The 24385-nt window shown below is 41.3% G+C and overlaps 1 protein-coding gene across 2 annotated transcripts in view; it reads left to right on the top strand.

Moving 5' to 3' along the window:
• SYBU (syntabulin) overlaps positions 1-24385 on the top strand; it is a 51803-nt gene that overhangs the window by 20212 nt on the left and 7206 nt on the right. For both annotated transcript variants that reach the window (XM_065399338.1, XM_065399339.1), the window contains exon 4: positions 23590-23692. In XM_065399338.1, coding sequence (XP_065255410.1) covers positions 23590-23692 — 103 coding nt within the window. The remainder of the gene's footprint in view (positions 1-23589; positions 23693-24385) is intronic.

The raw sequence follows: 24385 nt of genomic DNA on the forward strand, positions 1-24385 counted from the left end.
GTGGGAGGAAGTACGAGGGTAACAGGAATAAGTCCATGTGATTATGTACATAATCTACTTATATGTACAACTTGATGGTTCCCACCCATTTGAAAGGATATTTTTAATTAAATATATAAATAACATCATTCCTCTCTCCCAACAATTCACACTGGTTTTATGAAAATAATATCTTTCTTCGATAGGATAACGAGTCTTGTGGATAAGGGAGAAGCTGTGGATGTGGTATACCTAGACTTTAGTAAGGCATTTGATACGGTCTCGCATGATATTCTTATCGATAAACTAGGCAAATACAATTTAGATGGGGCTACTATAAGGTGGGTGCATAACTGGCTGGATAACCGTACTCAGAGAGTTGTTATTAATGGTTCCCAATCCTGCTGGAAAGGCATAATGAGTGGGGTTCCGCAGGGGTCTGTTTTGGGACCGGCTCTGTTCAATATCTTCATTAACGACTTAGATATTGGCATAGAAAATACGCTTATTAAGTTTGCGGATGATACCAAACTGGGAGGGATTGCAACTGCTTTGGAGGACAGGGTCATAATTCAAAATGATCTGGACAAATTGGAGAAATGGTCTGAGTTAAACAGGATGAAGTTTAACAAAGACAAATGCAAAGTGCTCCACTTAGGAAGAAAAAATCAGTTTCACACATACAGAATGGGAAGAGACTGTCTAGGAAGGAGTACGACAGAAAGGGATCTAGGGGTTATAGTGGACCACAAGCTAAATATGAGTCAACAGTGTGATGCTGTTGCAAAAAAAGCAAACACGATTCTGGGATGTATTAACAGGTGTGTTGTGAGCAAGACACGAGAAGTCATTCTTCCGCTCTACTCTGCTCTGGTTAGGCCTCAGCTGGAGTATTGCGTCCAGTTCTGGGCACCGCATTTCAAGAAAGATGTGGAGAAATTGGAAAGGGTCCAGAGAAGAGCAACAAGAATGATTAAAGGTCTTGAGAACATGACCTATGAAGGAAGGCTGAAAGAATTGGGTTTGTTTAGTTTGGAAAAGAGAAGACTGAGAGGGGACATGATAGCAGTTTTCAGGTATCTAAAAGGGTGTCATAAGGAGGAGGGAGAAAACTTGTTCACCTTAGCCTCTAAGGATAGAGCAAGAAGCAATGGGCTTAAACTGCAGCAAGGGAGGTCTAGTTTGGACATTAGGAAAAAGTTCCTAACTGTCAGGGTGGTTAAACACTGGAATAAATTGCCTAGGGAGGTTGTGGAATCTCCATCTCTGGAGATATTTAAGAGTAGGTTAGATAAATGTCTATCAGGGATGGTCTAGACAGTATTTGGTCCTGCCATGCGGGCAGGGGACTGGACTCGATGACCTCTCGAGGTCCCTTCCAGTCCTAGAAACTATGAATCTATGAATCTGTATAGGATTTACACACAAGAGTAGCAGAACAGTGGTTGCTTAGGGGGAGCTACAAATAAACCACCCCTAACACCACCTTAATTTACAGATATGCTGTGCTGAGCTAATCTTATGTAATTATATATGTGTATCATACTGCCGCCTTATTGGGCATTTGTCCGTTGTTTTTGTCATTTTTGCTGAGGGAATCCTTTATTCCAGAAGTAACACTCAAGCAAATATTTAGATAATTCCAGAAATCTCAGTGTGGGATAGTCGTTAGATTGTGCTCTTGGGACTTCTCTAAGCCTGTTCCCATGCTGTTGTCCAACAATTTTTTTGTTGCTCTGACATTATCAGTTTCTCTCTACTTCCTACATTTGAAAAAGTCAAATGCAACATGGGATCAGTTCCTGGAGCATAAGACACTAGCATATTGTAGTAAACCATCTGTGGCTCTTGTCTAATAAAAATGTAAGTTTTAAGAATCCATTCATAATTTATGTTGTCTGCCTAGTGAACCACTCTTAATCCCCCAGTGCATTGTTGCTGCCTTGTGATAAAACTGTGACTGAAAGTTCTGTATACTTAGCAATGTTACTTATTCATATCAGTTTATAATATATTGATTGTGCACTATATCTGATTCCAACGAGTGTTATTACAGAAGAATTTCCAAACCAGTTTGAAAAAGGAAACCAATACCCCTCATTCAAAAAAAATTGCACAACATACAGATTAATGCGTGTGTTAGAATTTAAAATTTGCACTGAGTCTCTCAAGAAGGATGAGGAGAAACTGGCAATAAGTACTATGGCATTAATCCACATTAGCCTGCCTGGCAAAGAGTCATGACACTTTTCATCTCAGGATTCATGAATCCTATTTGGGTGTCACTGATTTTCTCAGTAATAAAAAACAGTAGAAAATGTGTTGCAGAGAAGAGTTCTGACAGGAGAATGTCCTACAAGACACCAGATAAGTCCCATCTCTAAATCCTGCAAGTCACATGAAAATCTTATTAAGAACTTTGGCAGGTTTTTTGTTCTTTTGAGTTCTGTGTCTTCTCACTTGTCCAATTTCAATGGGAACATTCCTATGAAAAATTGTTTACTAGTGTAAATAAGGCATTTGCAGTCAGGCCCTAAGTTTGTAATTCATGATAAATTTATAGAGACGTAATAAAAAAAGAGGAATCAGGGATTTACTGAATTAAATATAGCTGAATTAAAATATAGCTGAATTAAAAATGCCTTTTTAGCATCATACAGTATTTACCTGATAAAGTTGCACAAAGCTACATTCAATTTTAAGTATCTAAATATTCATAATTGTAGACTGGCACATAGATCTAGTGGGAGTGCTCTGCATTTCTACTCAGAAAATCCAGGACCTACGGTCTTGCTTTCAAAGTGTCATGGGCATCTTGAGTCCAGCGTAGGAGGGAGATTCCTTTTGGAGCTAATCACTTACTACCGGAAATAGCTAAAATAATCTTTGTTGAGCAATATGAGGCACAGGTGCCCGCTTCTGTCCCCAAAGATCAACTATGCTTCCTCCACAGCAATTCTCGGTAGTTATTTCTTCAGCTAGGGAAGGAAGTTTCTTCCCTTCATTGGGTAGAAAGATTGTAACTATAGTTGTGTCAATAGATCATGGTGATGTTAGGGACATTTTGGACCTTGTAATGACCAATGGTCCAATAATAGCAATCATTTAGAATTGAGCCTTGTCATTCATCAACTTTTTTTTCTTTAAATAGATGTGGACTGTATCACACCAGAATCAATTAATCTGTAATGGCAGTGTGCACTTGCACTGTTCCTGCTCTGTCTCTGATACCTATGTGCTGCCAGTTCAATCCTATCCAGGTCACATGAATGAGTGAAAGGCTTAATGATCCATAGCTATTTTAAAATGTCATTCAACTTGCCGTTACACTGAGTAAATGTTACACTTACGGTGCAGTGCTGTTATGATCTGTTCTACTTTTACTGTTGTGAGTAACTGTTAAGTAACAAGTGATTTTAATGAGGTGGTAATAAACTATCCAAAGTGTAACTGGTAAAGTTCATGGTGGTTGATTTGTGAACTGTATGGGGGAAAGTGTTTCCTATTTTGATGGGGATTTATCTACGGGGGTTTAGGATTGTGTTTTATCTCCACATGAGTGAATACCAGTCTAGAGTCAAGTCACCTTTATATTGACTGTCGATACTCAGAGGCTGTGCCCCATCAACTAGCACTGTAATGTTACGGAAAGGGCAGAACAACGTTTCCATGAGCTGGAGGACGAGGAAGGGACAGTTTCCCTAAAGTGTTGGTTTCTCCAGTTCTTGTTATAACAGTCATGAAGAGGGTAGACAGGAGACTGGGTTATTAACATTGAACAGTCCTGCTGATTTCATCTGGTGCCTCATCTTCGGGAACACAGGACAATGGCTGCCTGGGACTCTACTCTTTGGTCCAGGCCATTCAAAGCAAGTGTAGTGGCTAATAAGTCCATCACTATCCAAGAGTGAATAATCAAAAAGGCCCCTAATTTAGTTTATATTGTTGAGACCTGGCTGGATAATTCAGATAATCCTTTGTCAGCTTCCTCTGCTTAACATGATAAGACAGAAGTAGTAACATCTGACTCCAGAACATAGGTGCCCCACTCCAAAAACAGAATAGTTTGTATGTATCCAGATTGTCTGTAAATCCTAGGAGAGGATTATATTAGGAACAGTTGTGATACATAGATTGCCATGAAGAACCTTACATTTCTCATGGTCATTAAGCTGTAGAATGATAGGTTTGTTTTCCGAGAAGGGCAGGAAAAGAAGCTGTTTTATTAATGGCTTTATATGACAGCATTTGTATCTTGCATTTAGGTTGCTTTTGTTTGTTCTCAGTTTGTTGCACATTTCTGCAAACAATGGAAAAAATAATAGAACTGTGTCTGCTGTTCAGACTCAAAGACACAGAATGTCCTAGTTTGAATAGATGCTATGTAATGGGAATGGTTCCATTGTTCTTTAATAATAGCGAGTTGTGCTTTCACTATCATGTTGAAATGCATTTTAAAATCCTGCCAGTGCTCATTAGAAAATGTATAACTATATTCTAAAAGCAGAGACATTCTGTTTTATTGTGAAATTAACATATCTAAAAAGATGTACTTGGGGTGTAGCCTTGCTGTTTCCCCCCAATTTGATCCATAAAATAAATTGTTGTGCTTGATTTTATTTGTTGATTCATAGGGGGTGGGGTGTGGAGGGGCAGGGAGACTGATTATAAAATACATCCCTTTCTGTTGTCATTTATTTTACAGTACTTAGTAACCTCTTTTAATGTTTCTGCATTTCAAGAGCACTGTTAGGAGGTATAATTGTGAACAATGGAATATCAAAGAGCATAGTATTTGGTCATAAATCTGGGCTTTGGTTTGGGCATGCACTTGTGGCTCCTATCCTGCAAACACTTGCGCATAAGCTTAACTTTACTTGTGTACAAAAGTTTGGAGGATCAGTGCCTAATTCCTGGGAGCATTCAAGGAAGTTAAATATTGGATAGTGTAAAATGTGTCTGACTGTTAGAACACTTAGTGCTGATCTGAAAATTGAAATTGCAATCGGACGCAAGTTAAGTCCACTCCCAATATTTACTTAAATATAGGTTTTATAACAAAAAACATGGAAGATGGATTGAATGACATAAGGGATTGATTGGTAAGGGTATATGGAACCTCTTGCCTGTGGTCATTGGTTTTACATACGTACTCACTCTCTGAGTCTCAGACATTTTGATTTAATAATAATTAGTGTGTAAACCAGGATCTGAATGAGCTCTCATTCATACAAGTTTTCTCCTGGTATACACAGACTCAGTGCTTGCAAGTTGGGAAGTATTGCCTCTAGGAGGCTCCCAGGAATGGTGTTATTTTTCCCAGATTACTGGGTGGGGGCTCGAGCTGGTTCTGTTTTGTATCGCTGAGAGGAACCCTTAGATACTGAACCCGGCTCTTGTTGCTGCTGACTCCACCTGGGTGTACAAGTGTTTTGCTGATGTGGTTGTTTGTATTCACAAGTGGTGGTGTAATGATTAGGGGAGTCTGAGAGTAATAGAGGTGAGTGAATTCCAGGTTCCCTGAGTCAAAGCCATTTGTGTTATGTTTATCTTGAGCACCAGATTTCTTATTGTGCTCAATGTTTAGAAGAGAACAATATGTATACTGGTCAACTGATTGGGATTTTGGGGGGCTTCCTACCTGCTTTTTAGAATGTCTGCTTTGAAGTAAAAAGAGAGAGAGCTCCAACATATGCCACGTGTCTTAAAATGATTATGTGCTTTGCTTGTTTAAAGTGTGTACACCCCAATTGTGGACATAACAGAGACATCGGAAATAGCCCTAAGTAGAAACATAATGTCATCCAAAGTTTGTTCCCACTAGAATTTTCTCTTGTTGTTCTCTCTGATTTGTGTGTGGACATAGAGCTGTGCAAATAACTGATTATTCAATTGTTTATACAAAACTGGAACAGCTTTAAGAGAGAGATTGAGGCAGACCCACCCCAGAATAGCCAATTTCCTAGTAGTTAGAGCATTCTGCTGAGGGGAAGGAGATTTAAGTTTAAGGCCTGATCTACAGTGAAGATTCAAACCTGGATCTCCCATATCTCAGGTGAGTGCCCTAACCACTGGATTATTGCATCTAACTGGCACTGTTTTACCAATTCGCTAAATGTTTCGGTTGACTCCAAACTGCATTTTTTGGTGAAAAAATGTTTTGGCCAAAAAAGTTTGCCTAGCTCTAGCATGGACTTCAAAACCAGATGCAGAATGATAACGTTTGTCAGGTCCTGTCTACCACATTGTCTAGCTAGCAAATATGTTGTAAAACAAATATTTTTTGACATTGCTCTTTTTTGCTTGTTTCCTTTCCTTGCATTTTGGCCCTTCTCAAAATGGACGATGTCCATTCATAAAGCCAGCTGGTGCTTTCAGTTAATATGCTGCATGCAAAGAGCCCTGCTGCACATTTTACTGATGGGCTCGATTTTACTTTCACGACTGTTGCTATGGCGCTGTGTAGATTTGCTTACTTGACCTGCTAACGCAATGAGTTATTAAAGGCTCCGTCTCCATGGATACACCAGTATGAAACTATATTCAACAGAGAAATTAAGATACACATCTCTCTTCAAAAGTAAAAGATGCAGTGCTTTGGTATAAGGCTGTACTCTTGACTGTTCCCAAAGCGTGCATTCTAAATATGAGGATAGATAACATCACAGTAAAGGATTAGAATAATAGAATCATAGAATATCAGGGTTGGAAGAGACCTCAGGAGGTTATCTAGTCCAATCCCCTGCTCAAAGCAGGACCAACACCAACTAAATCAATTCTATGTGTACCTCTTTATGTGCAAGGAGTCGCTGCTGTATCATAGAATCATAGACTATCAGGGTTGGAAGGGATCTCAGGAGGTCATCTAGACCAACCCCCTGCTCAAAGCCAGACCAACCCCAACTAAATCATAACTGTTCACACACTGAGAGAAGCACAGACAGCAGGAAGTCATTAGACTTAACGCCCAGATTGTGACTGGCTCAAGTGGCTGCTTAGCGGTGAAGAACTTTACCCTCTCCATCCCACTTGTGCTGCTGCCCTGGTGCTAACAGCAGCTTCTGCAGGCCCAGGATGCTGAGAAGGTGGCAGGGGGATATGTGGTCATGAACCTGCCCCCTTCACACTGACTGGCAGAATAGAGCTGACACAGTGGAGGCAGCAATCTTCTCCCCCACAATGAATGGAGCAGACTGCACTCTCCACCACATGTAAAGAGTGGCACCATGACAGACTGTGCCTCTTTGAGGCAGGCTTTCTCCAGTGCTCCTCCTAGACCAGTGCCACTCTACCATGCCCTGACTTTGGGCCGTGTCTTCAAGTCACCACAAGCGTTTTCCCCTTTTATAATCTCAGATGTATTTCTCACATAGGCAAAGAAATGATTTTTCCTGGCTGGCTGCACGTGACAGTGATACTGTGCCAGCCATTAAGGCATTAGTTTGCGAGAATGTTTGCTTTTTTTACAAAGAGACTAGGTGGTCTTCCAGTGTGGTCTTCAGGACATTCCACTTTATTTAACCTCGTCAGCACAACTGTGGTGCATCCACCGCCTGGAACAGCCATCAGACAGTTACAAAATGCAGTACCTGGGGAAAGGAATAATGTTTTAATTCCCAGCCTGCTAGTCCAATAAAGCATTGGCACTGCTCAGTTTTCAGACCTGACTGTCCAAAGAGATTTTTGGCTAATATGAAACACAAGAAGAGAGGACTGTAACAGAGCTCACAGTGACTATTAAGGGGTCTTTGCCATTTGATTGCTAAGTAATTTAGCAGATTATCTCCCCAATTTAAGTACACAGATCAAACTAATCCCACAACTGTTGCCATATTTCAGACTATGAGTGAATAGTCTTTTTAAATCCTCTGACAGAAAAATCCGTACGTTTAAAAATTAGTTTTTCCAGAGTAGTTGAGTTGCTATTCACGTCCATAGCTAGTTCACATCGAGTTTCACATTTATGTTCATGGCTGCCAACTCAGCCATAAATCCAATTGTATCAAGACAAGACTGAAATTTAAACCTATTTTCGTTTTTTTACTTCCTGTCAGTAATAATTACGCTGCTAAAAAGGGCTTGGTTTTCAGAGGTGCTGAGTACCTGCTGTTGTTCACCTCAGTTGAAATTGTGGGTGCTCAGCACTTCTCCAAATCAGGCCCTCAATATTTTTTCCTTAATCTAGGTACTATCAGATTATTAATAACTGAAGATAACACAGAACTGATTATTTGAGGCTGGAAGGTGTTCAGTGCTTCTGCTAATTGCATTTTATGGTAGTGTTAAAAAAGAAAATAGATTTATCTCTTGTTGTGTGGATGACATATGCATACAGCTCCCATTAGCCCTAATTTGAATGAAGCATGTAGAGTAAAAAATTTAGTTACTTAGGCTCAGATTAGTAAAGGTATTTTGGCATTGCTCTGCTCCACTTAGCATTACAAGGTCTGTGGCCCAGATCCTTAAAGTTACTTAGGTGCCTATCTGCCTCTTTAGGCACTATTGTATTAAGTTAGATGGACTATATGGGCCAAGGCTGTTAACAGAACCCAGTCACTGTCCAACATTAAACAATGTTAAACAATGTCTAGTGTTTTGTATACAGAGGCCACAGCCTGCTTAATGCCATGGCAAACATACCATTTAAAATCCTTTTAACCTTGTATTAAAAATAAAGGAAAGAAGGAAAAACAGTTCAAGCATTTGCAATGTAAAGTGTTAAATAAGGCTTTCACTGTAACAGCATTTCTTGTTCATTTACCTTTAGCTGGGGAGAGTTTTAGAAGGAAAAGGTCACATGGTGTTAAAGATGATAATAACTGATAACTGGGTAAAAGAGAAGTTAGTTGAGATGGGTGGGAGCTTTTTTTGCTGCTGCTGCTCTTAAAGACAAAACTTTTTCAATCTTACGTGTGTTTGGGATTCAGCTATAGCTGGTAAGGGTAGCAATGTCATCTGCATCCCTCTCTCTGGCCCGGTCTGGTTAGGACATCTCTTGGGATCGGGATAATGAATGCCCAGGGTCCCAAGAAACAGTGGGATGGCAGCCATGATGGTGAAACTCACAGCAGTAGCCTCCATCTGTTCTTGCCTAGTGTCCCCCCCCAAAGTCTTTCTGTAAGGTCCCACAAAGTGAATGATAGGAGGAATAGCCCAGCCCCTCATTATTTAGTCCACCAATTAGGCCTAATATCCGACACACCAGTCTTGGTTCATTAATTTCCAGTTCCATATCTTCTGTTTTTATACCAAACATGATTTTCACATAGGCCTTGAACCATGTCAGTAGGCCTTTTTGTTTAGACTAAGTTTTTTTGTCTCCTTTCTGTACCTTTTCCAATCAATATATGTTGTTATAGGTTAATGTATTTTCATATAAACTTTATATTCTTTTACAACTGAGCTTACAATTAGGATAAATTTGTTGGCCCAATTATCATAACAGCACACAATTCCACCATTTAAGTGCCATTGACATTTTCATTGCCGCCACTCAGCTGCCACCAAATCCCGTAGGTGCCCAAGTCGCTTAGATGCCTAAGACCCCATTGGCGGGATTTGTAAAGCTGCGTAAGCACCGATGCCATCCCAGAGCTCATGAGCAGCTTGAAGCCCTGCCTCAAACTGAAGCCCCAGAGACTCCAAAGCGAGATCTTAAACTAGGCGGGGGAATGCCTGTCTTGCTAGAAAGGCCCAATCCTGTAGGCATGCTCAGAGTACACCTAATACCTGTTGCCTATCAGCCCCGTGTGTCCCCACCTGTGTCAGGTGAGCAGCAGAATGCCGGCATAAAACACAGCCAGGGCCATAGGGAAATGTAAGGTGAGTGTGAGCAGGTGACAAAAAGACAAATTTGTCTGCCAGGGCATGGGTTACTTAAGCCGCTAGCTGATAGGTGCTTAAGTCCAGGAAGAGAGTTCACAGGTTAGGGTCCTGAGCAGAGGGAGGCTCCTATATCTCTGGCTCATCTGCCAGTGTACCAGGGCAGCCATTTTGCTGCCTAAATCCCTCTCTTCTTCTCAGCCCTCTCCTTGGCATTTCACTCCTGGCTAGCTTAGATGGTTCCCCATTCAGCTGGCCGACTACTTAAAATTCCATCCTTAGGTGCCTAAGTCTCCCCATTAATTATATGGGGCACCTTGACGCCTAGCTCAGGGCTGAAAATTGCACTGGGCAGGAGGCCTCCTAGGGGTTAGGCTTTGTGATGCTGAGTACCTTATGCGTATGCATAAGTACCTTAAAGGATCTGGGCCCAAGTGACTTAGGCAGCTAAGTACCAAATGACTTGGCACATAAATCAGTTAAGCCTTGAAAATCTGAGTGGAGTAACACCTAAATACCTTGGAAAATCTGGGCTGTGGGAATTTAGGGTAAAATATTCAAAAGTGCCTAAGTGATTTAGGAGCCTAACTCCCATTGAAAGTCAATGGCATTTAGGCTTGTATGTCACTTAGACACTTTTTTTCTGACATGGCCATTTTTATATTGCAGTCTCTTATTTTAAACGTTTATTTACCAAAAAGAAAAAGATTACAAAATACTTTAACTATTCATGTTACACAATATTAACCAGCAGCCTGACACGTTTTCTCCATAGTTGACTATTTAAAGCAATATTGAATGGTTTTCACTATATAAGAGTTAAGAGCCACCTTGTGCATCCAGCAGCAGAATTTTACCCAAAACTGTTTTCTTTGCAAAACTAGAGTCACTGCTATTTTTTTGCTTTACTAAATAAATGCTACTTTTGAAAACACTTTGGGTAAAAATGTCCAAAGCACCTAAGCAACTAAGTCCTATTGGAAGTCAAAGATTAAAGTATTCTTTTACTTCTGGTCTTATATACTTAAACTTTGATCACATTTTCTACATCAGCACTAGGCAGCTTGCAGCAGCAATTATAGGATAGCTAGCTTCATCTTTGTTCAAGAAATATTTTTTTCAAACATGCAATATGAAGTAACAGCAAAGTGCACTTTAAGCTTAAAATGTTTTGTATTTCTGCACAAAAGTCTGCAGAAGTCTATTTTACTAGATATGGCCTGGATAAGTAAAAGTTTAATTCTGCATATAAGGTTTTCACTAGTTCCAACCAACCAGTGAATACTATGTTACACAAGAGCATTAAACAAGAAGAATAAAACTGTCCTGGATCAGAATGGAACTGTTAATGTTATTAAGCTGCCATTGAGACAATGATGGCCAAATCATAGGTTTTAGGCTCCCTCCACTTCCAAAAAAAGATTTCAGCTGTGGTTCAATATACAGTAGATACAATATATGCTTCTTGGTATTTTTAAGATAATCGTTGTGTGATTCAAGTTTTGGAAAAAAATTGGGGCAGGTGGAGGATGGGAAAAGCTGTATTTCCTTGGGCAAAAATACTACTTTAATGGACAGTAAGGGCTCTTTTTTCTACACCAATCCAATATGACATCTAAGCCAAAAAAAATGAAACTGGTGCCATACGCACTGCACACAGCCTGCATTTATTTTAAAATATGTTAAAGGTCGACCTAGAATGTGCTTTGCAGTTTGTATATTTACTTAATTGATGCTTTTGCCATCTACTTTTCCTGGCTGTTTTCTCCTGTCTTCAGTCTGTTTTGCCTTCATAAGAGAAATACTGTGCATATGAAAGAGATCATAATGAATCCTCCTTCAGGAGAATTTATTTTTGTAATTGTGCTGTGCTTTTAAACTACAGTCTCCGTCTGTTCGACAAATGTTTGAAATAGCTTGCTGAATCCCTAATTCCATTAAAAGAATTCTGGGCCTGGTCCAGCAAGATTTTCCCATTTTATTCCCACTGAACTCAGCTTTCATTTTAAGTTATTGCTCATGCAGTACCACTCATAACAATCTGAATTTTTCATTAATTTTTTGTTACTTTTCTGCTATCATGTCCTCTGTTGCCGTTTTCTTTTTAGCTTAGAATTTACAAATTAAATTCCTTTAATCTCTCTTCGTAAACCATGCTGTCTAATCCTGTTGTTATTATTGTTGTCTTTTGGTTTTCTTCCAGTTTATTGATGCCTTTTCAACAAGGATGCTGAGTTTGTATTGTATTCCGAGTGATGCTTAATCAAGAATTGATTAATGACTTCCTTATTTTTCTTACATGCAGTAGGCCCTATATATGTAACATTTTGAACACTAATTCTCAGAGTACCTTTTTGAGTATATGTATTTGGGGAAACTTGTGGTAAAAAGGTTAAATTGTTGTCAGGGTCAGGATTAGAACACTGATTTTCCTAACTCATGCCATCAAAAGGTGGATAGAAAATTGGCTAGATCATTGGGCTCAAGGGGTAGTGATCAATGGCTCCATGTCTAGTTGGCAGCTGGTATCAAGCGGAGTGCCCCAAGGGTCGGTCCTGGGGCTGGTTTTGTTCAATATCTTCATTAATGATCTCGAGGATGGCGTGGATTGCACCCTCAGCAAGTTTGCAGATGACACTAAACTGGGAGGAGTGGTAGATATCCTGGGGGGTAGGGATAGGATACAGAGGGACCTAGGGACTTAGACAAATTAGAGGATTGGGCCAAAAGAAATCTGATGAGGTTCAACAAGGACAAGTGCAGAGTCCTACATTTAGGACAAAAGAATCCCATGCACTGCTACAGACTAGGGACTGAGTGGGTAGGCAGCAGTTCTGCAGAAAAGGACCTAGGGGTTACAGTGGACGAGAAGCTGGATATGAGTCAACAGTGTGCCCTTTTGGCTATATAAGTAGGCGCATTGCCAGCAGATCAAGGGACATGATCATTCCCCTCTATTCGACATTGGTGAGGCCTCATCTGGGGTACTATATACAGTTTTGGGCCCTACACTATAAGAAGGATGTGGAAAAATTGGAAAGAGTCCAGCAGAGGGCAACAAAAATGATTAGGGGGCTGGAGCACATGACTTATGAGGAAAGTCTGAGGGAACTGGAATTATTTAGTCTGCAGAAGAGAAGAATGAGGGGGGATTTGATAGCTGCTTTCAACTACCTGAAAGGGGGTTCCAAAGAGGATGGATCTAGACTGTTCTCAGTGGTAGCAGATGACAGAACAAGGAGTAATGGTCTCAAGTTGCAGTGGGGGAGGTTTAGGTTGGATATTAGGAAAAACTTTTTCACTAGGAGGGTGGTGAAGCACTGGAATGGGTTACCTAGGGAGGTGGTGGAATTTCCTTCCTTAGAGGTTTTTAAGGTCAGGCTTGACAAAGCCCTGGCTGGGATGATTTAATTGGGGATTGGTCCTGCTTTGAGCAGGGGGTTGGACTAGATGACCGCTTGAGGTCCCTTCCAACCCTGATATTCTATGAAAACTCTTGGAACAAGCATTATACCATTGATCAACTAATGTGTTTCCTCTGTATTCCCTGCTCCCATCCCAAATCCTGCTCCATGTTACTTTCCAGTCAGTGTTGTCCAGCTTTGTTCTTCCAGCTATGATTTCTTTCTCACTCTTTCAAATCCAAATTAAATCCCATCTGGATAATTTCTACCTAATATCTAAATTCCCAAGATTGTTTTGCAATCTTCTTTGGTCCCAGTTGTGTTGACAAACTGCCCCCAAATTTGGTAGCATCTGCAAACTTCATCAATTTACAGTTTCTGTTTATTAATTATTTGTTTATTAATAATCTGTTTATTAATAATTTATTGGAATGACTAGACAGTGTTGGCCCAGTACAGATCCTTCATACTTTCTCTCTCAATACCTAACCCTGGTTTAATGCTGCACTGTTAATAATTAAATACCCTCTGTTTATAAAAACAACAAGGAGTCTGGTGGCACCTTAAAGACTAACAGGTTTATTTGGGGATAAGCTTTCGTGGGTAAAAAACCTCACTTCTTCAGATGCATGGAGTGAAAATTACAGATGCAGGCATTATATAATGACAAATGAAGAGAAGGGAGTTACCTCGCAAGTGGAGAACCAGTGTTGACAGGGCCAGCACTCAAGGCAGGGATCCATCTAACTAGCCAATAGGAGATTATGACGAGAGGGATATGTCTTAAGCCCTGTCCCCTCATAGAACGAGATATCTAAGTCTGGGCTACTGGGAACCCCTCTCCTGGAGTCAGAGGGCTTAGACACTGAAGTCATTTCTTGTGAGGAGTTAGGTGCCTTGTAAGAATGGAGTAGGAGGTGGACGCTAGTGCCCATTTTATAACTTGTCGCCCAGTGGTTAGAGCACTCACCTGGGATGTGGGAGACACAGGTTCAATTTCCCCCTCTGCCTGAGGGGGGAAAATGATTTGAACAGGGGACTCCTACCTGTCTGGTGAGTGCTCAATCCACTGAGCTATGGGATATTCTGGTGTGAGGGTCCCGCAATGTCTCCTGTTGAAGTTGTTCCACTTTGGATAAATAATTACAGTCATTGGAACATGGAGACCTGATCCTGGGTATCTCACCTCCCATGGAGGTGCCCTAATCACCAGTTTAGTGAGTCATGCTCACTCTATCTCTGTCCCAGTTCCTCTTTAAGTATTTATACACAATAGAACAGCTTCAACAGGGAAGACTGAGGGAGCCCCACATCCGAATATTGCATAGCTCAGTGGTTCAAGCACTCACCTGAGAGGTGGGAGACCCCTGTTTAAATCGATGCTCCCCCTCAGGCAGAAGGAGGAATTGAACCTGGGTCTCCACATACCAGGTGAGTGCTCTAACCACTGGGCTAAAAGTTATAAAGTGGGCGGCACTGGCACCACCACCTCGTCCTTCTATTCTGGCCAGGTTTTGAACCGAGACCCGATCCAGTAGGTGGCCTCTGAGCATGTCTACCAGATTGGGCCTCCCTCACGAGTTATGTGGACAAATGCCTATCTTCCCCCTGTTCATGGATTGCTTTGGGGCTTAGGTGGGTGATGGATGTCTGAGCTTCTTGAGTGGGCCAGCAGTGCACATGCCCAGAGGCAGAAACTGAGGTGCCTAGGGAACTTCTACTGCAGACACGTAGGCACTGAGTGAGTTTAGGCATCTATTGGGTTAGGTGGCAGCTAAGTGGGAGTTTTGTAGATTGGAGTAGAACCTAAAACTGGGACTTAGGCACCTAAGTACCTTTGTGAAGCCTTACTCTCTTGCTCAGTTTACCATCTGCAAAATGAGTAGAATATCCACCTCACAGTGTTGTTATGTGATTTAGTGAAGGGTTTTAAAGCACTTTGAGATCTTCAAATTAAAGTTATTAAGAAATGTCCTCAATACCACTGCCCCTGTTCAAAAGTTAAAATTGGAAAAACTTTAGGAGAGAGCCATAGTCTCAGCCTATTGAGAAAAGATTAAAAAGAGAGTGGAAATTACTAAATTAAGACTCCACACCATTTACTTTTCATTTTTACGTAATCAGTAAAAAAAAGAGATTGGAAAACATTCATATTTTTATCAAGCAAATAAGTAATATATGCAAAAATTATAAGGAAAATGATTTTAATGCTACTGTAAATCTTGCAAACACAGATACAGGAGAATAGAGTCCATTATGTCTCAGGTCTTACTTTTCACAGGTGTTTTGTAACTATTATCTGTGTCTCCTAGGATACAGCATAACAAAATAGTTAAGGCTACATTTCGGCATTTTTTAGTGCATCTTACTGTATTTGTAGTTTTGTAAGAATTTTGATTCGATTTTATTAAAAAAAACAAACAACCCAAACCTTGAAGTATTTGTTTCACTTGTTATGAAGATCTAAGACTGTTTGTTTATAGGCGTGGGACATTTCAATGTAGTTCTTATCTTCCTCAGTTTTAGAATTCAGTCAATAAGATATTAACTCTCTAAATCTAGGAATTGAGCTTTCTGATAGTGCCTAGTGGAACTGACCCCAGGGCCGGCTCTAGCTTTTTTGCTGCCCCAAGCAGCAAAAAAAAGCGCCGCCCCCCGAGCCTCCCCGCCGAGCGCCGAGCGCTGCCCCGCCGCCGAGCGCCGCAGCCCGCTCCCCCCCCCCCGCGCCGAGCGCCGCCGGACACCCCCCCCCAGCCCCGCGCCGCCCCCCCCGCCGAGCGCCGCGCGCCGGAGCCCACCCCCCCCGCCGGAACCCCCCCCCCGAGCGCCGAGCCCCGCGCTGCCCCCCCCACCGAGCGCCACGCCGCCGGAGCCCGCCCCCCGCCGAGCGCCCCCGGAACTCCCCCCAGAGTGCCGCCCGCCCGCCCCGCCAAGCGCCGCGCCGCTGGAGCGCCCCCCCCCCGCGGAATGCCGCGCCGCGCTCCCCCCGCCGCCCCTTACCAGGTGCCACCCCAAGCATGTGCTTGGGTGCCTGGAGCCAGCCCTGACTGACCCCCCCCCCCCCAAAAAGGTCCTGACTGTAAACCCTCAAGTATTAATATGCTGAAACGCACAGTCTTGGTGTCTTTGTAATTATTATTTGTTAATGATACTCTATTGAGAAAAAATTAAGATGTGATAGCAGTAGTAACCCATGATGTATTGCTTTTTATCTAGAAACTGCCTTGACTTCATTAGACTGAAAATAAGATTGTCAACTTATTGACAGCTTTGTTGTTTCAATAAGTGACATCTGAATAACAAAATTGGCTTTTTTTTAATGCTTTCAGTATGTGTGTTCATAGTCAGTAAATATTAGATGAGATTATGAAAAACATCTTGCTCTTTGTCCTTGGAACTGTAGATTTATTTAGTTTAGTTGCTTCCCATATAGATTTCTCATTCCAATGTTTTTCTGTTTGCTAGAGGAAAACATGTCAAACTGAGTTAATTTTTTTATGTATATTGTAATTAAAAACATCTGATTCATATTAGAGGTGATTTGTTTAAAAGCTTTCAACATAAAAAGGTTTGCATGTGTTTGTAAGTATTGTGTGTGTACTGTACATTTGTTCCTGAACACCTAAATGACATTAACCCAACATCAGCTTGTCTTCCCTTTAATTATCAGAGCCAGGCTCAAAGATGTGCAGGAGGGGCCTCCAGAAGCCCCTTGTTAAAATTCTGTGACCAAACTGAATGGAGGGTTGGAATGACTTCCCAGTCTCAGATGGAGCTCCCTTTCTGTGTGCTGTGAAATCATCCCTGCCAGAGCGAATTGCACTAAGTGTAAGGTATCTTCCAAAATATCCAAGTACAAGTTGAGCCCCATGCTGTATTATTAGCAATATTCTCAGCATATTTTTTCAGATGCCGAGTCTGAACATTTCTTGTGAAGAGCACTTAAAATGTTTGTTGGCCAACTGAGGCTGCATCCCTCGTTCTCTGTGCCTATGAGAGTAGTTTTGTTTGTTTAAACAAGAAGATTCCCGAAATTATTTCTGCCTGGGGAGCAAATGCTCCCTTGGGACAAAGATTTTATCCCAGGCTAAGGAGGGAAATTTCATGGGGCCTCTTGCTGAACTATTGTCAGCACAGTTCAAACTGTATATAGGAGTAGAAAAAATATTTGGGGCATGTAGAATTCCAGGTGAGGGACCCTTTCAGTATATACTAAATAGAATTAAAAATCATCCATTTGAAATAATGTTTGCCTGGTTTAACATCTGCTTGTGGACGCTCTGCAAATCCATGAATTAAAACAACAGTTAAGAAAAACAGAAGCTCAAATCCTAGTTCTGACTGTACAGTATACTTCACGCACTCAGAAGATACCAGCAATTAGGTTTCTAGTGACTACTGGTTGCAGGAAGGAATATGATTGATTAATAGCACATAGTAGTTTTACAGCATACACAGGTAGTGCTCTGTATTCAATCTGAGATATGCAAACAGAGTTGTTAATTGTCCAGATTAGTGATAACTATATACACTGGCAAGAAAGTACATTCTCTCATTGCCTGGCCTAGATGCCAATAATTTTTCAGGGGGTTACCTAAAAGAAACCTGAGGCTTTGGACAGAGGCCTCACCTCTCCCGAGCCCATGTTCCATCACCCCTACATCTTAATGATACAGTGTTCCTTTCTGGATTGAGTGAATGGATTTTTGCACAACCCTGTGTTTGCAGAGACACTCAGAGCAGCCCAGTGCTAGATTAGGTAGAAGAGGCGCTGTGTTTGTATTTACCAGTAACATACTCTTTGTTGTGAAAAATTAGCTCTCAGAATTACAGATTTAGCTATGAGATAAAAGGTTTCAAGATAAATTCTACTGAAACTTTACATCCAAATCCTTCCAGCAGCATCCACTGTAATTACACTCTCTTCCCTACTATAGCTGCTTCTAATGGTTTCACTGGACCTTTTTATACAATCAGGCCCTATCTCCTCCCTTGGGGACTTTAAATAAAGCTATCTGCCGAGAGACTGTTTCATTTAATTAATTATTTACTGCATTTCGTTTTGGGGCCCTTTTATTGATACTAGAGCTGGATGCTTTATTAAGGCAGGTAAGATCAAAGAATTAAGGGCTTTGCATCTTAAAGTCAACCTGCCTTTTTTGTCAGTATTGTTTTATCTATTGCACTGTTATATTTTATGATTGTAAGAAAAACCCAGCATCAAGGTTTGTGATGCATTCAGTATTATGGAGCCACAACATGAATGAGTTGTGTGGATTATACATATTCCCAGCTACATCTCAGCTTGAAGGAGTGATAAGAATAACATACAAAAGGTGGTTAAATTGTAATAGGTCCACGCTTGCGATACTGGCCTTGAAGAATCCGATCCCATAGATCAGGTGTCACAGTTCCTGCTGCAAATCTTGTTTGAACTATTCCTTCTGTGTTTAATATTAATCATTTAAACAGGAAAATGAACCATAAAACAACAAACAGGAAGCATCAAGCATCAATCTGGATTTACAAAAACAAAGAGATTAAAAATTCAAGCTCCAGCTACATCTTTAAGACCACTAATGTACCTAAGATCAGGAGTACAGACAGTATACAGTACCTGGATGATGGATAATACCTAGGCACAATAGAGTAGGTTACTCTACTCTGTATACCATATGTATAATTTCTGTATATATGTTATATGTAAATTACTTCTACCTATACATAATGTGCATTTATTCATATTACATACATTGTTCTGTGTTTTATATATTCCAGTGCTTAGATAGTATGATGGTGGACACTATAGGAGAACCTAATATAGGTGTAATGAGCAGTAAGTGATATAAAAACAACAAGGAGTCTGGTGGCACCTTAAAGACTAACAGATGTATTTGGGCATAAGCTTTCGTGAGTAAAAACCTCACAGACTAACACGGCTACCCCCTGATACTTGACTGAGTAAGTGCTATATGCATTATATGTTCAAAGCACTGTATTAGGTTGGTGGCATTATCTTAGTTTTACATCTTGGGAAACTGAGATGCAGAAGTTAAAGGTGTGACTTTTCTAAACTGCCTGTGCACAAAACTGCATGTGTAATTACCATAGTTGAATGCACAGGTTGGGTAAATGCATACAATTGCCAGTTAGAGGCAATACTGACCAGGAGGTACAATTGGTGACACAATTTGTGCTGTATTTGTGATGAGGCATGTTGGAAAATCAGGCCTAAGTAACTTATCCAAAGCCACCCAGCCAGTCACTGGTAGAGCCCAGATTAGAACACAAATTTGACTTCCAGCCCTCTAGACATTACTTCTTATAGAGTCAGTCAAGACATAAAACTATCACTATTTGGTGTATTAAAAACAAATTTTGGAAAACTTCTTAGTAATTTGTTGGCCACAATTATACCATACTATTGCAGACCACCGTCTGTTGTAAAGCACTGTGATTCCCTGTGCACTGGGGCTGTGCACTGCTCCACATGCTGCTACTTGGGAGCCCTTTGCTAGGCAGTTGGAAACCATAGCAATGGACTTTCCAGCATCCTGTGGGGTATATGTGGCACAAATGTTGTATAAGAGCATGCTATGCTGTCCATTGGCAGCCAGTATGTAAGCAGGTGATCAGATTCATCAGTGGCTAGGGCATGGGGAAAAATATGTTTTTGAATGAATTTCAAATGAGAAATGTGTGATGTATGCAGCATTTGACTTGTTTTACAGTTAAAAAAAAAAAGAGGTGACTCTGTCATCTAAAATAAAGAAACCTCAGGGTAAGTCTAATGCTATGAGGACAGAAGAACATATAATACTTGAGAGATTTAAACTGCTTCCACATTTAGTGTGGCTTTTGAGGCCATTTTGCTGTTCAGATCTGTGAGCCAAAATTGTTGCAACAACAAAAGTGTATCATAGACTCTTATAAATACTCCCAAAGCAGTGTAGCCTGGCAAATGGGCACAGGCTTGGGAATTAGGAGAGCCTGAGTACTAATCCTAGCTCTACCATTGAGTTGCTTTGAGCCTTGGCAAGTCACTTCACCTTTTGTTCTGTTCTCACCTCTGTCAGCTGGAATACTTACCTATCTACCGAGGTCACCGGGGTAAGTGCATATTAATGGCTGTGCTTGAACACATAGTGGCCTTATTGCTTTAGGCAAAGATGCATGACAAGTGGAGAAATATTTTTTTTAAAGTCTCAATGGCATGAGTGAGCTTGGGTTACAGAGAGTTCTAGCCTGAATGTTGAGTCTGTCATGCTTAGAAGCACCAGCAAGTTTGATACCTTTAATATAAAAGAAGCTGTGAAAGATCCTGTAAATACACATGATCAAAGTTAAGCATGGACATAAGTGTCTGCAGAATTGAGGCCATAGAATTCTTGATCAGTGGAAACAGCCCCAGCCCCAAGTTTAGTACAGTTCTCTTTTAGAGATCCCAGAATTGGAGATGGTTACATTTTCAGTATCTGCTTAGCCTTATCTACAATGCCTGGTTTGGCAGCCCTTCACAGTACTTTACTCCAAGTGAATCGGTTCAGAAGGAGGGTATTATTAAGCTTTGCTTCCTTGGAATACTCTCAATAACAAGATCTGATTATGATGTGGTCTACTTAATCATAGACTTCCCTCGTCTAAGGCTGTCTCTGTCTGCATAAAAGCCAATACTTTACTTCACTTTAGAAAGCCACTGACTTCCTGTTTGGGGCCGGAGCATAGTATAGGTATGGAATATTCATAATGTGTTTACCTGCCCTAGTCTTGTTTGTAAACTTATATTTGTAATTTATATATATAGATGTTATCTCCTGAATATTTAAAACAAAATGATTCTATATATTATATAGGAATGGAATACAGGAATGTTTTGTTTATAGGGAAAACTCTATTGTTGCTTTAGGCATTATATCCCATTTTTAGTTACTTTGCATCCCCAAGGATGGACTCAGTGGCATATGTAGGTGGATACAGTCTGTAAACACTTAAGTACAAGAAAGCAGTGTTGTTTTTCCTCTCCACAATCCTCCACCTTTCCATTTTTTTTCTGTGTGGTTAAGCTGAGCAAGTTGTTGAGGCTCTAATTTGGCTTGTGAAATCTGTATTACTGGTTGTGTTTGCAGAGATGGCAGTTAGAAAAAACATCTTATTACATGTAAACTGAGTGTATTTGATATGGAACCAGTTAGCGGCAATAGAACTGGAGCCTCATGATGCCATTTTTCTAGAATCACTTTTTAAGAATTGGGCTGTAAATTTGTGTTTTGAGGTCAACAAAATGAGTTCATAGACTTATCAGACAGAGGTGTGAGGGTCTGTGCTGTGCATATTAGAGGCAGAGGCCAGAACTTGCAGCACAGGAGTGTGAGGGTAGCAAGCCACCATTGCGCCTTCCCTTCCTGTGCTGCTCCAGAGGCTAGAGAGGCACCCAGTGGGCTTGTCTAAGTCCAAGCAACAGCTGTCTCCCCAGACTGCCCGATTGCTACATTGCTGCCTGCTGCAGCTATGTCCCTGCTGTGGCCCACCATGTCCTCTACACCAGTGGTTCTCAAACTAGGGCCGCCGCTTGTTCAGGGAAAGCCCCTGGTGGGTTGGGCCGGTTTGTTTACCTGCTGCGTCCGCAGGTTCGGCCGATCGCAGCTCCCAGTGGCCGCGGTTCACCGCTCCAGGCCAATGGGAGCTGCAGGAAGCGGCGCGGGCTGAGGGACATACTGGCCGCCGCTTCCCACCGCCCCCATTGGCCTGGAGCGGCGAACCGTGGCCATTGGGAACCTAAGTCTGCTACAGCCCCAACCAGCTGACACGATGTTAAACAGACCGGTCCATGTCAAGTGCAGCAGCCTGTTTAATATCATGTCAGCTAACATGTGTGCTGACACAATGTAATTTTCCAGTGTCGAGCACTTGGGAGCATTGGAAGATGTTCTGAGCTGCCCACTTGCTTTATGAAAGACTTAATGAGCCTGAGAACTCCAAGATTCAAAAATAAAGGGCAGGGTTCAGCCTCAGGAAACACTAGCATTACTCACAGTGCTGGGCTATGGAAGTGGAAACGGCCTAGCCACACTGTGCCCCCAGCCCTCACTTGCTGGGAGGTTTTCAACCAGCCACCATAGCTAGAGAAGTGGATGGTGCTGGCTGGAGAGGGGATGTGGCGAGGGGATAATTGATTCAGCATATCCCCCAGAGAAGCCTCAACCATCAGGTTTCCTTTGAGCCTAAGCCACAATTTAAAGCTGTCTTCCTGTAGAGAACTCCTGTGGAGGAGGACAGTGCACCACTACTTTATCCATCCTTTCTCCTCCCCTCAAGAGCTGAATTCCCCGCCCCGGTGTAGCTGCCAAGCTGGCACGGGAAGGTTCAACATGCACACTTCCAGTTCCTCCACTGACTTGCTACATGACCTTGCATGACTCACCTCTTCCTGCTTCCATTTACCCATTTGTAACTTGGATATAATTGATGAGTTTTTGCAGGGATTAATTAATGGTTGCAAAGTGCTTTGGGATCCAGCGATGAAAGACATTATGTACATAGTAATTTTTCTTCTGGCTGATAAGCTATTATTAAAGCAAGTTGGAAGCTTATTTCCATCCTCTCCCATGGAGCTCGCACATGGGCATCTTTTTTTCATGGCTGTTTGCAGCACTGGGTTTGGATCTGACAAGCCTGAAAAAATCGCCAAGTATTTTTCAGGCGATAAGAGCTTCTTACCTAGTGAATACTTCTGGGCTCAGCAAAATGGGTGCCATGTGCCTTTAAATAACAGAGTCTGGAAAATGAAAGCTGAAAATCATAGAAAGTTAGTAATCAGATAGTATGGCTTAATACCAAAGAAGCAGCCTAGAGCCAGGCATTGTTATTGGATTATTGTAAAACTGTTTAGAGGTGCCTTACTATTTCTCTGTGTCAGATTAAAGCCTGTATGTGGATATCAGAAACAGATGAGCTGATAAGTGGATCCCCTGTCCCCCAGATAAATAATATTTTCCTGTTTAAAGTGTGGAGAATCCAACAGCAGTTGTTTGCTTAGTATGACTGTGCACTTGAAAGAATGGTCAGCAGCCCCACTCAGGTAGCTGTGTTTCCATACAAATGTTTATAGCCTGCTTCTAAAGTGACTTACGCAGAATAGAAGTTGTAATGTCCTGTTGTGTTCTATTGTTGTTGAAGTGTCTGTTTTGAGGGAGCTGTTGAAAGTCTGGAATATATCCACAATTTCTCCTAGAGGGTGTGTTTGAAAACACAGGCTGACTTTTAAAGTTCACATGGGACAGGCAGGGGAAGGATGGTTATGATTCATCGTCACTTTTAAAAACAGTATATCAGTCCTTGAGTTAGAATTTCCATCATGTTTTTACTCTTCCCTTTTCCTTTCCAGGGAGTGAAGCTGATTTTAGCTCTTCAAGCAGCACAGGCAGCATTTCAGCTCCTGAAGTTCATATGTCTGCTGGTGGGAGCAAAAGAGCCTCTTTTTCTCGCAAGTAAGCAATGCAATTTATCTTATACTATGAGTGTTGCTTAGTGGAAGGCCAGGCTTATCCACCACTGTTATACCTTTTAAAACAATTTGGACTACAGTGTGTTCTCTGATAGTACTGATGTTGATTAGAATCTGTGATCTAGGAGAGAACAAATGTGATGTATTTGGAGAATATAAACTGTGATACAGTAGGATCATGTGACCAACAACAGTTCTGTTCATTAATGACATACCTTTGAGATCCTGTCAGCTACATAAAAAAAAAATGTTTAACATAGAAAGAAGGGGAAACAGCTGGGTGTGTGCTTAGTTAAGTGTAACCATTCCAACCAATTGACCTTAACCTTCTGGTCACATCACTTTGTTTTCCTGCTTTGACAAATTGTCAGCTCACCACATGCCTTGCAGGGTCATCATAACATCATTTGTTGAAGGAAAGATGTTGATGCTTGTGTCTTTAATTCCTGTTGCTAAATATCAAGTTCCACTCCTTTGTATTAATATGTATAAAATACCTGGTCTTGAAAGGTATGTATTAAAAATGCCTTTGATGAAATATTTCTGTAAGTTGCCTCCACGTCACATGTCAGATACAAACCTAGACAAAATTTGTATCCACATCCAATCCGCAGTCTGCAAACATGGTCTATGGATATCTGCAGATTTGCAGGGCTCTAGACATATGCACATTGTG

This window comes from Emys orbicularis, chromosome 2 (assembly GCF_028017835.1).
Source record: "Emys orbicularis isolate rEmyOrb1 chromosome 2, rEmyOrb1.hap1, whole genome shotgun sequence".
In the NCBI taxonomy this organism is placed as follows: Eukaryota; Metazoa; Chordata; order Testudines; family Emydidae; genus Emys; species Emys orbicularis.